At 43.7% G+C, this 15,572-nt stretch overlaps 1 protein-coding gene across 1 annotated transcript; it reads left to right on the top strand.

Annotated features, from left to right (window-relative positions):
• Positions 1–2,879: 2,879 nt before the first annotated feature.
• On the top strand, positions 2,880–13,752 carry LOC144135456 (uncharacterized). The gene is made up of 4 exons (XM_077668118.1): positions 2,880–2,932; positions 5,859–5,921; positions 11,770–11,955; positions 13,468–13,752. Exons 1-4 carry the CDS (start codon positions 2,896–2,898, stop codon positions 13,677–13,679), a joined length of 498 nt encoding a protein of 165 aa, XP_077524244.1. The 5' UTR covers positions 2,880–2,895; the 3' UTR covers positions 13,680–13,752.
• Positions 13,753–15,572: the final 1,820 nt, after the last annotated feature.

Below are 15,572 nucleotides of genomic sequence, written 5' to 3'. Positions count from 1 at the left end.
ACGGACATCGCCCAGTTACTCTGTCGTGGATCCCCGGTAATGAGTGCGTTTATGCGCTCGCCCGAGAACTCTCCTCCCGGACCCCGGACGATCAGGCACCCGGCCCTGCGCAAGAGGCCCCATCGGTCCTTTGTACATACCATCAAATCACCACATTCTACAAACTCAGCCGCATGACATTACCACCACCCACAGTACGTTGTCGCCCTTATCCAGCGCCACATGGCGACAATTACAAACGGGCGGCTTTTTTTCACCTTACCGTCTCTCATGCTTTCACCCCAGCTTCCCTCCTCATTGTAACACCTGTGGCGTGCCCAGGTTCACTATTTTCCACTACCTTTGAGAATGTCCTTCCCCACAGGCAGTACCCCCTATCCCCAATCCCACTCATTCTTCCTGGGAGGCTGCTTTACGAACCGCTCAGCCCGACGGCCAGAAATGGCTGGTGGATCGGGCTTCATATGAGGCACACGCCCGTGGACTCCTGGACAAGTACGGGACCACCCTGGAAGATTTTTTTTCGCCTTTTAAAAGTTCTTTCCATCCATCCAGTACATATGGCCGCCTTTGCGTTTCGCCTCCATCGAAATGCAGCTGCGGCGGCAGGGCTCAAACCCAGGAACTCCGGCTGAGTAGCCGAGCGCCCTAACCACTGCGGCACAGTGGCGGATAGAAATGATTTAAATCTTGTTGCTTACGATACGTTTAGGGAAATGAATTATTCAATTCTACGCCGCTAGCCCTCTAAGCTTATTAGGGATAAAGTCAGCCTTCTTGAGAATTGCTTTCAGTCTGACAAGGAGCACGAAAATCTCTGAGGTTTGATTGACAATCGAAACACAACATGCATTCCGGACTGCGCGGAACTGGCCAGGGCGATGGGTACCGCTCCTACGACGGGCATGGACGTGCCACAGCGTAGAGCCGAAGGCAGATTCCCCTATACGAACGTTATTCCTGTATTTTGTGTGTAGTGAACCGCCGGCTTCGGCCACGCTTTCCTGTGTCGTCTGAGGATTTAGAGGCAAGCAATTCAACTTTGGACGATGAAGACTCCATAGCACCACATCCTCACTCCGAAAGCTGTAGTTGGCGGCGGAAATTTAAATAATAATAATAATAATTGGTTTTTGGGGAAAGGAAATGGCGCAGTATCTTCGACCACCTGGGGATCTTTAACGTGCACTGACATCGCACAGCACACGGGCGCCTTAGCGTTTTTCCTCCATAAAAACGCAGCCGCCGCGGTCGGGTTCAAACCCGGGAACTCCGGATCAGTAGTCGGAGTTCCCGGGTTCAAACCCGACCGTGGCGGCTGCGTTTTTATGGAGGAAAAACGGTAAGTTTCCGTTTTCCATTTTGTGTAGTCACTGGCCGCATTCTTACCACACACAGCGAAAGACTGGAATGGTCAGCCTGAAAAAGCAGTGCACCATTTCAGTACGACAAACTTCAGAACAGCAATTGAACATCTCTTTTTGTGAAGCCGCCCACCCCTCATGTAAAACCACTACCTAGAGGCTAGCGCATCGCGCCTAGGCGTCATGCCACTGTTTACATGCGCCACTTGAAGTGAGGCGGGACGATGGCCTCTCTGCAAGTGAGAGGCCAACAATATACCCATATTGTTTTATTCATTATTCCGGCGAATATACTAAGGATATGGAAGCCTCGTAAATCAGCTCTACCGTGTCTTTTTTTACTCATATTCCTGGAACGTACAAGTATTCTTTACTGAAATAAATTCAGTTGCGTAAACGCTTGATTGACATTTGGACCCGTAGAAAATATACCTGTTATAACGAATATAATGAGCATTCCATTCTTACTTAACACCTTTCACTAAATGCTAAGTACTCTCGAAATTGCTTGAGGAGAAATTGCGCGTAACGATAGATTCCCTAAGGCAGTGTGACGTTCTTCGACAATCACCACCCGTCTCTGAAATGGGGACTAAAGGAAGTCAAAATAGCTTTACGAAGAAAACCAGCACGTATCTTTGAAGAACAAAAATAAAAACCACCGCTCATCCATGGCGCCTGCTCAAGATTTGATCACATCATCGTCCCTTTAAATTCCGTTCACAAATATGGAGTTAATAATGCATTATGCTGTGTGAAATTAGTTTTGCCGTCTTTCTGACCATGGATGAACTCATTCATTTTATATATTCATTCCATTCTTAAAGGCTCCTAGGAGAAGGTACAAACTATATGCGTCCATAAAAAGGTATTCATTTAGTTAGTGCTAGCGCGTTTATTCTTTCTACGATGACATCCTTCAGAATAGCTTTTTGCCCAATGAAGCTTGAAGCGGCTTAGGAATAAAGAAAAATAAACACGCTCCTTAGACCTCTGCGAAAGTGTTTGTGACGTAGGGAGGTCTACATATATGTATTTGATACAAACACGCCAGTCTTTCTCATTGAAAAGTTGAGGCTCATAAAGAGCAACAAGATTTTCTTTTTCACAGTGCTGGAAGAAAGATAAAATAAACAATGATGATTTAGAGTCAGTTTTTTTACCCTTCTCAAGTTAACACGTTGAGAAAATTTAGTTTACTGCCATTTGAACAAATGGGTTCTCAGCGATCAATTTAAATAACAACATCAACATCCGAGCTTATGTTCACAGATTCCTAGAAGGCTCGGAAAAGTACAGGTCAGCTTTAAAGCAGGAAATTCTTTAGGGTCCATTTAAAGGTATATGACCGCTTTATACTAATACGAAGCGGTCAGATAATATTTAAACAAAAAATTTCCAGGTATTCGTCATTCCTTATCTTTATGACGTTTATTATAAATTGTCTTAGCCAGCATTTGCTATATAAAAATGGGCACCACTGATACGAGAACGGCGTGTTTCAGATGCCGCGTACCTAGCAAGAATCAAAATGGCATTTTTGTTTTTCCAGCTGTTGCTCCTAAGTGGTGAGTGCTTCACATGAAGCTAAATTGACCTCATTAGATATTTTGTTTAAACTACGCTCTTAATATACTTACACAACTTTATTATGGAGTTCAACGTGCTTTTAAGTGATTGTGTAGGGCACCGGAACGATATGAGCACATTATTGATCAGGTGACAATAAAAGACGGACTGCCGGCGCTCACGCGGTAACTTTCTCAAATTAGGCATATAGGTCTCGTTTACGCGGGTTTAACGTCCCAAAACGACTCTGGCTATGAGGGACGCCGGAGTCAAAGTATCCGGAAATTTCGATCACTTGGGGCTCTTTAACGTGCACTGACATCGCACAGTACACGGGCCTCTAGCATTTCGCCTCCATCGAAATTCGACCGCCACAGCCGGGATCGAACCCGCGTCTTTCGGGTCAGCAGCCGAACGCTATAACCACTCAGCCAACCTGGTGGCCTTTTAAAAATAGGAAGCGAACAATATACTTTTCGATGCGCTCATTACCGTTGGAGGAAGCGTGGCTCTGGCTTCTCGTCCCGCGGGATTGCTCAAGGGTCAAGGTTGCGGTGTACATATAGAATAATTACGCAGGCTACGGTCGCCGCTTCTCCAAGCGTGAGGAGGTAGAAAAAAAGAGAGCATGACCGTTAAAGAACCGACCAGGCTTCCAGAACAAACAGGTGTCATGTTATTAGGGTCCTTGGTGCATGACATACTGCATTCGTCTATGGCTCGGTGTACAATGGGCGTTTGAACAACCTTGTAGAGCTCGTGTTCATATTGCCCATGGTTCGTGCATGTAATGGTTTCGAGCATGTATTGGAGAGGTTATAATTTACTACTCGGAGGAAGGTTGATCTCCACACCGTGTTTTTACTATCCTATTACCAAGCAATGCCAACTATGCGGAATTGTGCTTGGTGAGTACTAGTGAGGTTACATGTTTTCATAGTGATGAGAAAATGGTTGGTGCCAGCGGCCCTGCGCTGATAATTTCAGATTGCGCTGCAGGCAAATTTTTGACCAGTCTATTCGAGCGTTACAACGGCGGTGTTGACTTGACTGAACTGTGAGCCCGCCCCAAATTAATGCATTTTACGAGCAGCACGCATGAGGATCCGTTCGAAGGATCCAACGTGTGACTTCACAAAATCACGAAAGTTTTATATCTGCCTTTCGTTGCAGAATCATCGCGAACGTGCTCTTGGCATATATTTTTATACACCTTAAAAAGCCTCATGTGATTGAGACTAAACCAGAAGCCACTACTCCAGCGTGCCTCATGCCTCGTATTTTATTCCTTGTCACTGGCTAGTAATGCCTATTATTTACTACTTCGTCAAGTGAGACAAAAAAAAAAACGATAAAATCGAGAGTAAAGCTTCAGACGGGAGTTTCAACCAGCTGGAAGAGTGTTACATACACGTTTGCTAAGTTTACTGTTTTAACTCATGTTTTACATGCTCAAATTCGCGGAACACTACGGGGTAGCGTTTATACCGTTCTGTTCGGCACAGAAATATATTTTCTTATTTGTAGCCGCAAGAATCAGAATCAGGAGTGTTTGATTAATGTTTTACGGTTTCACGTGGTATGTATTTTAATGCAGCAATTCCACAACTCTGGCACAGCATTAGTGTGAGGGCTGCTTAATATAAACAAAATGTGTACGTCAGAGGTGATTGTTAAAGATGCAGTGTGAGCACACAAAAAGTAAACAAAAAGTAAAAACAAGAAAACAAGAACAAAAAAATATTCTCAATATGGTGTTTAATATTCCACATATTTATGTAAAGTGCTCATACTGCTTGTTTGTGCATACGAAACGATAAACCAGGCGTTCCAGAGAATACGAAGTAATTTTCAAAAATAGGCTTTTCGGGGTAAAAATATAGTGAAATAAACCAACGCGAAAAACATGGACTAACAGGGGAGAGGACAAATGCGGCTCTCCACTCTCATGTTCGTGTTTTTCGCGCTACTTTAACTGAGTATGAACCCTTTCCAACTAGCGCAGTTCGCGATCGTAAGAGTATGGCTTTTGCGGCATATTATTACCAAAGTTGGCGGACACCAGAAAGCCGGTGGATTGTGATTTCTAGTAAGCTGGTTAGCTAGCTTCCGTTTAATTGACTATTTTGAGTATTAGAGCTAGGTGCATGGTTGGAAACAGAGATTAGCATCCGGTCGTTTTTGCAATATCGAAAACGGCATTACTCTTGGCGCTGTGGTTCAATAAAATTTGCCTATTTCGACTAGTTACATGCACTGGGGGGGGGGGGGGGGGGTTGCTTTGCCTGCATGCTTTTCACAAATGGATGTATTTTGCTACAAAGTTGTCAAAATTGGCCGGGCCCAAGCGACAAAGGTACTTGCTTTTTTCAAAAATTCTTGAAACTTATATGGCCATTACTAACGACCGGCTACAAATCTCCGGCCGTAACCTGGAGCCTAAATTCAGTAGTTGAAGGGGTAATTAATAGAAACTACTTAAACAGGTAAACAGTTAAAATGGTTTTCTGGTTTTTGGCGCCCGGCAGAATTGGTAATATTATGCCGGAAAAGCCATATTTTTATCTCAAAAAACCAAGTTTTGTAAATTTAGTCTTCCCAGAAGCACCCTGATATATCTTGACTTCACTGCGCGAAAAAGACAAGGACGAAAGACGCAAAACGACAGGGACGAGCGCCTATTTATATATCATCTGATAGTCTGATAGTTTATAGTAATATATTTAAGAGCTCTGCAGCAAGAAAACGAAAAAGAGAACAATGAGTAATTAGTTCGATGGGGTGGTGTAGCTTGAGCGGTGGATTAAACTGGTCGGAGTAAATGTGTTTTTCCCGTCCCAGCCTTTGCTTGTATAGTAACGATTCATCAATAATCGTTTCAAATGGAAGGCATATTCAACGAAATTCACTAATCCGATTTTCAAGGGGCAAGTTCGGATGGGTTCGGCCACACGGAGGCAGCGAAATTGGCGGAGATATCTGGTAGAGGTGAGTAACTCCAACCTCTAGTGCATGGATAAATTTAGGCGCCTAAACCTTGCCTATTATTCTTTTCCTCGTGTTACAGTTCTGCCTTTTCATAAGAAAAGCAGAGAATTAATCTATGAAAAAAAGCCACATCTCAAGTTTCCTTTATCACATCAGCTGTAGTGCTATCCAATATTTGCGGATGGTTAACTGATGACTTCGCTAACATTGAGTTGCATTAAGTGTCAATTTTTTTTATGTAGTTCAGAGATATTTGTCAGGAAATTAAGCCGATCCCATTATTGCAGGTTCCTTTTGTGGATTTTGAGGGGGTGGTATTTAAGTTGCCATATCACATAAAAATTTCCACTTCTCCGTGACAAGATTCCCTGATTGATCAAGAGAGGTCACGTATCCTTTGTTACGTCATCGCAACCTGGCAACCATGTCAAGTGGCGACCTTCCTGCAGGGCTGTGAGCTACGTGGCCTCCGTGGCACGTGGCAATGAATTAATTCAAATGATTTAAACGGAATTGCACCTGCCCGCCGTCCCGCTGCTCATGAGCCTCACTGAAGCAGGGGAAGAGCAACCCGAGTTTCACAAGTTCCACCGGTGGCTGTATTTAAAACAGCCGCCTTTCGGGGCATTCATAGCACTACGAGCTATGAATGCGATTCAGAGGGTTGTGGCATCTTCAAAACCACGTCACCCAGTGAACCAATCATAGCGTACCGCCAAATTTGAAAATCTGAGGACTCTCAAAATGTGAAGTTGTCCCACCCCCAAAAATTTGCAAGCAGGCTCACGCCAGAAAATTAATTGTGGAGGATTAGTGGTAATTACAGGGTAGATTAAGGTTAATTAGTGGGTCAGATTAACGTAATTCCATATGATAATCAAATGGAACTTCCCAATTATTTCGTAAGGTGATGACACATGCATTTCAATTAAAGGCAAAAGAATCGGCTCCAACCAGAGTTTTGGCGGGAAAATCGCCAAGGAGATAATTAGACACAAATTGTAGACAGAATAGCAGACAACCTAAAGCTACCGAATTTTCTTCATCAGGGCTGTGGTTTAAGACCCCTCAATTTTTTTTATAATGCAGTCAAGATTCGAAGCAAAAATAAAACGTACACAGAAGACCAGGAACAAAGAAGACTGGACTGTGCTGCACTTCCTACTGATCTTATTTTAAAAAACCCGACGTTTAGATACATTCTGTTATCTTGAGGTAAAACCTTATCACATTCCTTCCAAAGAGCTATTTAATTCTACAGCATTGGCAATGAAGGAATGCTGACACAATTGTCAGCAGCTTTCTTCATAAAGAATTCTGCGATGATTTCACGCTGAAGCTTACCTTTGGCGTAACCCAAAAACGGCGCCTTGTTAAACATTAGTTTACATTTACAAGTCCGGCTGTGTACAGCAAGATGGCCGCTTATACCATCCTTAATAAGATTAAAGTGTTCTAGCGCTTTTTCGTTAAAACAACGCCTTGTTTGGCCATTACGTCTTTCTGCATCAAGCAAGGTGTGGTTGCCTTAGAGGTTAAAGCCCTCTTGGAAGTTATGTCACCAGCCATCGGCCACGCGAGATGACTGTGCAAGGTCCTCAAGTCTGAATACTGGCGCCAAGTTCGACTCTACGAAAACTGGCTACATGTACTCGCCCAAGGCCCGCGTACCGCAAAAGATTCGTGCACAAGTTCAAAGAATTACGCCGAAAATAAGAAATTGGCTGCACAGAGCACGGAGTTCTTGTGGCAGAAGGCCGGTCATCTTCATTCGCCAAGAAAAAGAATCCAGATTGCTCCTAGCAAGGTCACCGTACTTAGCGACGCCCAACTTTCTGACAAGGCTCGCGGGATTCTGGAGAAAGGGCCAAAATTTTGTTTTGAGCCCGCCTCAAAAAGCATGAGCTCCTGGCCATGGCACGTAGCATCGCTGGAAGAGCAAAGGAACGTGACAAAGACGGAGCCACCAGGGAAGAATCCGATCCGTGATAAAAAATGTGAGTGGCAGTTCAAATCGTCCTCCTCAACATCAGAAGGTTGTCAGGTGTTTAAAGGAGTATGACTTTATGGTATTCCCGCCCGATAAAGAGGGAGGATTTGTAGTCTTGCCCAGAGGATTGTACCAAGGAAAGGCTAATCAGGCTATACTGAAGAACTTCAACGAAACAAAATTCAAAAAGAAATCCCAGAAGACAACTGAAGGTCGTCTCAACATGAAATGTGTCTCGATTCCGTCGAAAGTCTAGTCAAGAAATCTGAAAACGGAAGCCCAGAATCTTTGTTCTGCTGTAAAGCACAAAAACCGAAATTCCCGTTTCGAGTAATTGTTTGAGAAAAGAACTGTTGACAATCTGCTGTTGGACAGTACCTGAAATGGCAGGTTGAAGTTCGAAGATTCTTTCCTGATAGAAAGATCGCACGAGATCGTCCAAGAACTCAGCCAAGAGCAAAACCTGACTGCTTCTGATACCATCGGTTTCTCCGTAGACATTGATTGATTGATTGATTACAAACGTCTTTATTTCTTCAATGTTCTCCGAACATGTGGGTGGACCGCCTAGTCCGGTAGTCCACTGGCTGCTGCTGCTGCGCTGGCCCTCCCCACCAGCCAGTGCTGACGGTCAGGATCATCGCTGAGCAGAATAGCCTCCCACTGCTCCTCCGAGGGGTTGGGAATGGGGTCAACTAAGGGATTATATTGGCATGCCCACACCATATGGTAGAGGTTAGCTACCGCTCCACAATGTGGACACTGTGGAGAGTATAGTGTAGGGTACCACTGGTGTAATTTAGCTGGTGTTGGGTAGGTGTTGGTTTGTAGTCTCCTAAGGGTGTTCTCTTCTAACTTGTTGAGGGATTTGTGTGGTGTTGGGTACTCCTTTCTGGCTGTTCTGTATGGCGCAAGATTGTCAGCATACACTGCTAAGCCTATTAGGTCGCGGCACCCTTCATGGTCATCAGGGGGAAACGTCCGGTATAGAAGAGCTCGGGCATGCCTGTGGGCGGCTTCGTTTCCTCCTGGTAGTTCCAGGTGACCGGGGAACCAGATTACTGAGACCTGGTTGGGTGGATGCTTAGTCAGCAATGACAACCCTGACTTGTGAATTAATCCGTTATTGAAGTTTCGACAGGCGTTCTGGGAATCAGTGAGCACAACGGCGTTGGGGTTAGATGCTACAGCTAATGCAATAGCTGCCTCCTCTGCGTGAGTGGGGTTAGATGTTTTCACCGAGGCGCAGTTCACCATCGACCCTGAAGGCGTTGAGACCACAATAGTCATGACTCCATTATTTGGTCCTGCTGCGTCCACGTAAAGGGTATTAATTTGCTTGTCCCATTTCTTCTGCAGGGATTCACCTCTTGCTTTCCTCCTCTCGGTGTTATATGCGGGATGCATATTCCGCGGAATGGGGTGCACGTTTATGCGTCTTCTCACATCGCGTGGGACCTCTTCCCTTTGGTCAATTGTATAGGGCAGATTAACATGGATTTTATCGAGCAGTTCTCTGCCGGGTTTTGTGAGTGCGAGCCGATTCAGTTGTGAGAACCATTGTGCTTCCCACATCTCTTTGAGGGTATTATGTACTCCTAGAGCCATGAGCTTTGCTGTTGGCGTGGAGTTTGGTAGCCCCAGTGCCGTCTTGTAGGCTTTCCTGATGAGTACCTCCAACTTTTCAATTTCCGACCTGGAGAGGTTAAGGAATGCCGTCCCGTACATTATCCGAGAGATCACGAAAGCTTGCACTAAGCGGATGGTGTCCCTTTCCTTCATGCCATGGTGTTTATTTCGGATACGATGTATCATGCGGAGGATTTGCTCGGTGGATGTTGTAAGCTTCTTCATAGTGGTGGTGTTCTGTCGCCCGTAGACATTGAAGAACATTATTATTCCGTACCGCACAACGAATTGTATATATCCGTAAGGCAGTTGATTGAAGAGAAGAGAAAAGTGCCTTTTCGTACTTTTTCAGGTGTCAACAGTGATAACTTTCTAAGGCTTTTAGGATTTTGTCTTCAAAAAACAGCCATCAATTTTAATGATAATTTTTATACCCAAAAGACTGGCATTTGCATAGGTTCTTCAGTAGGTCCCATACTGTGTGACATCTTTCTTTTGTTTTGTTGATAAGCACATTAACAGTTTACTAAAGGACCTTCATGCTAAAGGAATTTTTAGATATGTCGGCGATTACTTGGCGATTCTTGACAATGCGCATATTTCATCCCTTGGCGAAGGAGGTGCAGAAATTATCATGGCTTTTAAAGGCGCAGCAGGAGGTTTAAAATTCATGTACAAACTTCCCTGCGCAAACAGTACAAAATTTTTATATCTCAGAATTTCTTCCATAACTAACCACATCTGTTGGAAGTATATCCCTAGGTTGCAAAAGACCTTTCTTCCTTTTAATAGCGCTCAATCTAAATTCACAAAACACGAGATTTTCATGAACTACATCAACGCTGCCTTGTAAAAAACTTGCCCGCATCAATTGCCGGTAGTGTTAATCAGCAAGTCGAGCGGCAACGCATGTCTAGTGTTGCTGAAGATTGCATTTCACCTGCTTGTCGGAGCCTGATGCAAGAAAGAGACGTAAAATGCGGAGGAAAAAGAAAAGAAACAGAAAAAGCACTCAGGTAATTCTGTACCTACATTAGATATCCCACAACCTGAAGAAAATTGCGAGCCCATATAACGTTAACACTGTTTTTTTTTCTGCAGCATCCAAGCTGCCAAAAATATTACCAATGATAACAAGGAAGAAGAAGGTGCCGTGTAATATTAAGCACGTCAAAAAGTTCAAAAATTATGTAACAAATAACGTTTCTAGCGTTCCTCTTACTGAAAAAAAGTGTATATTGGCCAAACAGGGTGCTAGAGCACTTTCATCTTGTTAATGATGGTATAAGCGACCATCTTGCTGTACATTGCCGGACTTACAAATGTAAACTAATGTTTAACAGGGCGCAGTGTCTGGGTTACGCCAAGGATAAGCTTCAGCGTGAAATTATGGAAGCTTGCTTTACTAAGAAAGCTGGCGACAATTGCGTCAGCACGCCTCCACTGTGGTTGCTTGAGAATGAAATGGCATTTTATGGAGGAATGTGATTAGGCTTTGCCTAACGATAACTGAGTGTAATTAAACGTCGAGTTTTTTAAAATAAAATCAGTAGGAAGTTCAGCAGAGTCCTGTCTTGTTTGTTCCTGGTCTTCTGTGTGCGTTGTATTTATGCTGCGAATATTGTCTGCGTTTTGGATAGCAGCCAACGGGCCCAAACCACTGTGCTACTGCATCAATTTTTTTTTTGCACAGGATGTGTCCCACAATACTGTTCTTAATTCATTAGGATAATTATACTACGAATTACAGAACGGGAAACGGCCTTTTGTTGAAAATATGATGAAACTGAAGCCTGCCCCCAATGGGCGAAAATGCAGAATGAGAAGTATTTACTTTCACGGACCAGTAGAAGCCGGCTTCCTTATTTCCTTATTTTTAAGGCCAGGTTGCGAGGATCAAACTTTCAGTGTGAGAAGCTCTCAGTATAGAATGGTGGAGTATAGAAACGCGGAAAAAGAAGTACTGCTGCAAGGACCTGCAGCAGCACAATCGACGCTTTTCCTCGTTCTGATTATACTATTAAAAGCTCACATGATATGAAGAAGGTACAAACGCGATGAATAGAAGCACCGCAGCTTATTCAAGGGAACATGAATACTGTTAATGCGCCTGCAGGCATCACAAAATCGGGCACGCTTTCATTTGATGCCACAGAAGAGGAGCAACCAGGTTTCTGCTACTAAAGCAAACGGTGGCGACGAAACCAACTAATGTGTAATTTATTTCAGACCTCAGTGAAAAAGTGTGCGACATTTACAAGGACGCGAAGTCATCCGGATGCGAAGGACAAGCCATATTTCGCTTTGGCTACAACACGCAGACAAAAAGATGCGAGGACTACATAACCTTGAACTGCTTTGCTGAACAGCCGAACGAATTCAGCTCGCGGACGGATTGCTACCGCAAGTGCAATAGTAAGCTTGGAACTAACTTTTTTATCCCAACGCTGAAATTATAGTGCACACACTTTCTAAATGAGGCTTCATTCTACAAGTACCGTGGCTTCCAGTAGGAAGCACAGAGATTGAAGGTTTTTGCCAGGTTTTTTTTTTACGTTGAATCATAGGCTCTTGTAGTATTTGCTGAAGTAAAAAGCTGCAATACAAAGAACGACCATGCCATGGCCACTTTAAGTGTATGACGCGATAGCTTTAGTGAGTTAATGCCCATAATGTCCATAATGTCCATATAGACGACGATCGACGTGCAAGGCACAGTGCGAGAGTGTGTCGCAGTTTGACACGATGCATCATTGGCAGCATCAACTGCATAGTGCTCATGGTCAAGGCCAGCGAAGCTGATCTGTTCGCGCGACGTGGGTTTGAATGCTAGTCACACAATATGTTATTTAATCATTTAAATTCAATAGGAAGAAAGCCAAGAGTCACCGAAACCATGGCAAGCATATGAGAATGTTCCTTTATTTATCTCACGATACTGTTAATACATACAAAATTACTAGTATAATTATTTTATGGCGGAAAGATAACTGTCTACAATGTAGAAGAATTGCAATCCAATGACACCGATGTAATCCTAACTAATGACCACCTTTTTTTTCTTCCTTCCTGCTTGTGCATTTTTCTGTACCCTTTCTCTGTAGCAGGAATCCGTTGAAAATTGACTTCTTTGTTTTCCAACGGTTAACTCGAAAAGAAGTTGAACTTTTGCGAAAAAATGATTTCGAGCGTCGGTTGACAGAGAACATAATGCTTCTAGCACTGCCTTTGAAGCTGCTGACAGGAATGATTTAGAAACAAGAAGATTTTATGTGGACTTACGGCGCAAACAGAGATAGAGTGGATATCGAAGCTCAGAATATTATTGTTTTTTTTTCCTGTGAACTAAATTGCGATGCGATGCACAGAGTATAATGCTACAAACGGGCAATTGAAAGTACATTCGTCGTTTCATTATACATGTTCGCCAGACGCTTAAAATTAGCATATGACAACACAGAAAACATTACCGTTAATCTAGAATGCAATGGAGTGTAGCCATTTTTTACCATTGTGCGACCTCATCCCTGAATCTGTGGAGACCGGAAGGACCAAACAGTTATTATTAAGGAACGTAGAAATACATGAGACAGGATGCCCAAACAAATTAAATTCACGGGTAATGCTGGTTTGTCTTCTTCTATATGACTTAATGTGATCGTAAAGATCATTGCGAATACTCTGTTAGCGAGAAATCACAATGGAAAAGTCATGCCGCAAACAGGCATGATACCGAGGCTCAAAACATACATGCAAGCTAGAAGCGCCTTAGATAAACGATGAAACTTGCGCCGCGGTTGTCATTACACAGAGCAGTTTCTATCAGCATTACGTGAGCAGTAGCTCGACACATTCATTTTAAGGCATGAAAAATACCCTGGGATTTTTAAAATAGCTCATCCTGATGTCCTATTTACTCTCTTGCAGGCACTACGATATGTTTAAAAGAAACAGCGTTTCGAGAATACACAAGCAAGGTCCGCAAATGGTATCAATATAACGAAGAGGAGGGCTTCTGCGAGGAAATCTTCTCCAGTGTTTCACCGAAATACAAGTGGCCAGTCGCGAACTTATTTGGTACATCTAGAGAATGCAATAAGCGTTGTGCACCTATGTACTTTCCATCGACGCGTCGCTAAAGGTCGCTAAAGGTAACAAAGAGGAGCCCGGAGGGCTGCATTTTGAATAAACGTATACGTTTACCAGATATAACTTCTTCTCCACTGTGCAAAATATGCGTACGCAATTTTGAAAAAAAATTGTCAGCATACCTTCTTCAACGTCATTACCTGTATTTCACACAAAATAAAGCCATTCAGTCAATTTGCTGAATTCACTCTTACTGACGACAGCACCTCCTCACTCGGGCCAAAAACATTCTCATATTAGAATCAAGCAGGAATGCTTTCGCGGTTAGTCTCTGATAAACATGCCACGTGTACTAGCCATCTAAGCCATGCCTAGACTGCAAGCCACATATAGGGAACATATAGGGAAGCGGAGCAGGGGGCGGCAGAAGGTTAGGTGGGCGGATGAGATTAAGAAGTTTGCAGGCAAAGGGTGGATGCAGCTGGCAAAGGATAGGGTTAATTGGAGAGACATGGGAGAGGCCTTTGCCCTGCAGGGGGTGTAGTAAGGCTGATGATGATAATGATGATGATGATGATGATGATGATGTAGAAACGTCGAAACGTGCGCACACAAATCAAAGTTGGTCTAAAATTCCTTTTAAAGATCCTATGTAATTGCTGTCCGGCGTCTTTCTTCATATGTATAGATTTTAATGCTTGTCATTCTATTTGGGGAGGCAAAGGTACAGATGTTCGTGGAAGAGATGTCCGTGGTGGATTTGCTGGACTCCTTAATGCTGTCTGTTGCCGATGATGGAACACAAAATTTCTTCCATCCGCCTTCTTCGTACAGTGTAGGCATCACCCTGTGCTCTAAAGATTTGTTGCCATTATGGTCAATGTTTCCTCATAGCAGAGCAAGAGGTCACTTCCCCATTTTCATTAACTTTATTGGTCTCAGTACATTAGGAATAAGAGCGGGCAGAGTGACTACCTGGGATCAATACAGGCGTGAGCTAAAATCGCACTTTGATGAAATCTTCGCCAACATGAACAGGAGTCACGCAGCTGCCACTGCGTCGATTAGCCTACCTGCATCTTTCCCAGTGTCACACCTCAAATTAAAAAACCTCTCCGTTGCGAGGAGGAAGTCAGAGCGGAGACCCACCCATAAGGGCCAGGGGTAATCCGGCTTTTAAAACTACGTTATATCGGCCAAATTCTGCTATTCCAGGGTACACGAAAAAGCTTAGAAGATAATAGTTGGTGTCGTTTTGTGCTAAACTAAGCGCATTGGCACCAATTTTACGATATTGGTCAACTGTGAACTACTTTGGAGAATATCGTCAGGCAAACGTTTTTCACATCCTGGAGTTACATTTAAACCGAAGTCTGACGTGTATTGCTGAAGAATTTGCCGAAGCTCACACTCAAAGACGATCACATTACCGCTTTTTGCATAGACTTGACTCCGACTGCCATGGACATTCTGTTCACAATGAGCGAGTTGCGTACCGCCTTTGTGGAAATGCAAGACAATGCGCAATGGGTCCTGATGGCGTGTCCAGTCAAATGCTTAGAAATCTTCTGGAGGAAAATCTTAGTGATCTGGTAAACTTTGTTAACGAAATTTTGAAAATGGCAAACATTCTATCATTCTGGTTGATAGCGGGGGTGGTGTCTGTTTTGAAGCCACAGAAAATAGTAGCGGATCTCTGTCCGTATAGACCAGGGTCGGTCACGTCATGCGTCTAAAAGCTAACCAAGAGACTGGCTTACAACCGGCTGTCCTGATGGGCTGAAACAAGAAGTTCCATGACAAAATTTATGACTGGGTTCTATTTCCATCTCAGCGCGCAGGACAGAATTTGAATTTAGGAAACTGCATTGCATGAGCACAACGTACAAGAGCAACGGCCTCTCAAACCTTGCTTTATTCCAGGACGCGTCGAAGGTTTATGA

The sequence above is a fragment of the Amblyomma americanum genome, chromosome 5 (assembly GCF_052857255.1).
Source record: "Amblyomma americanum isolate KBUSLIRL-KWMA chromosome 5, ASM5285725v1, whole genome shotgun sequence".
In the NCBI taxonomy this organism is placed as follows: domain Eukaryota; kingdom Metazoa; phylum Arthropoda; class Arachnida; order Ixodida; family Ixodidae; genus Amblyomma; species Amblyomma americanum.
This window is presented reverse-complemented; position numbering and strand designations above follow the sequence as displayed.

Bases quoted from the DNA above. Each gene is read 5' to 3' on its own strand.
- LOC144135456 (XM_077668118.1), top strand. From the start codon at position 2,896: ATGGCATTTTTGTTTTTCCAGCTGTTGCTCCTAAGTG. The intron at 2,933-5,858 runs GTGAGTGCTTCA...CCGATTTTCAAG, and splicing joins CCAGCTGTTGCTCCTAAGTG to GGGCAAGTTCGGATGGGTTC. The intron at 11,956-13,467 runs GTAAGCTTGGAA...ACTCTCTTGCAG, and splicing joins TTGCTACCGCAAGTGCAATA to GCACTACGATATGTTTAAAA.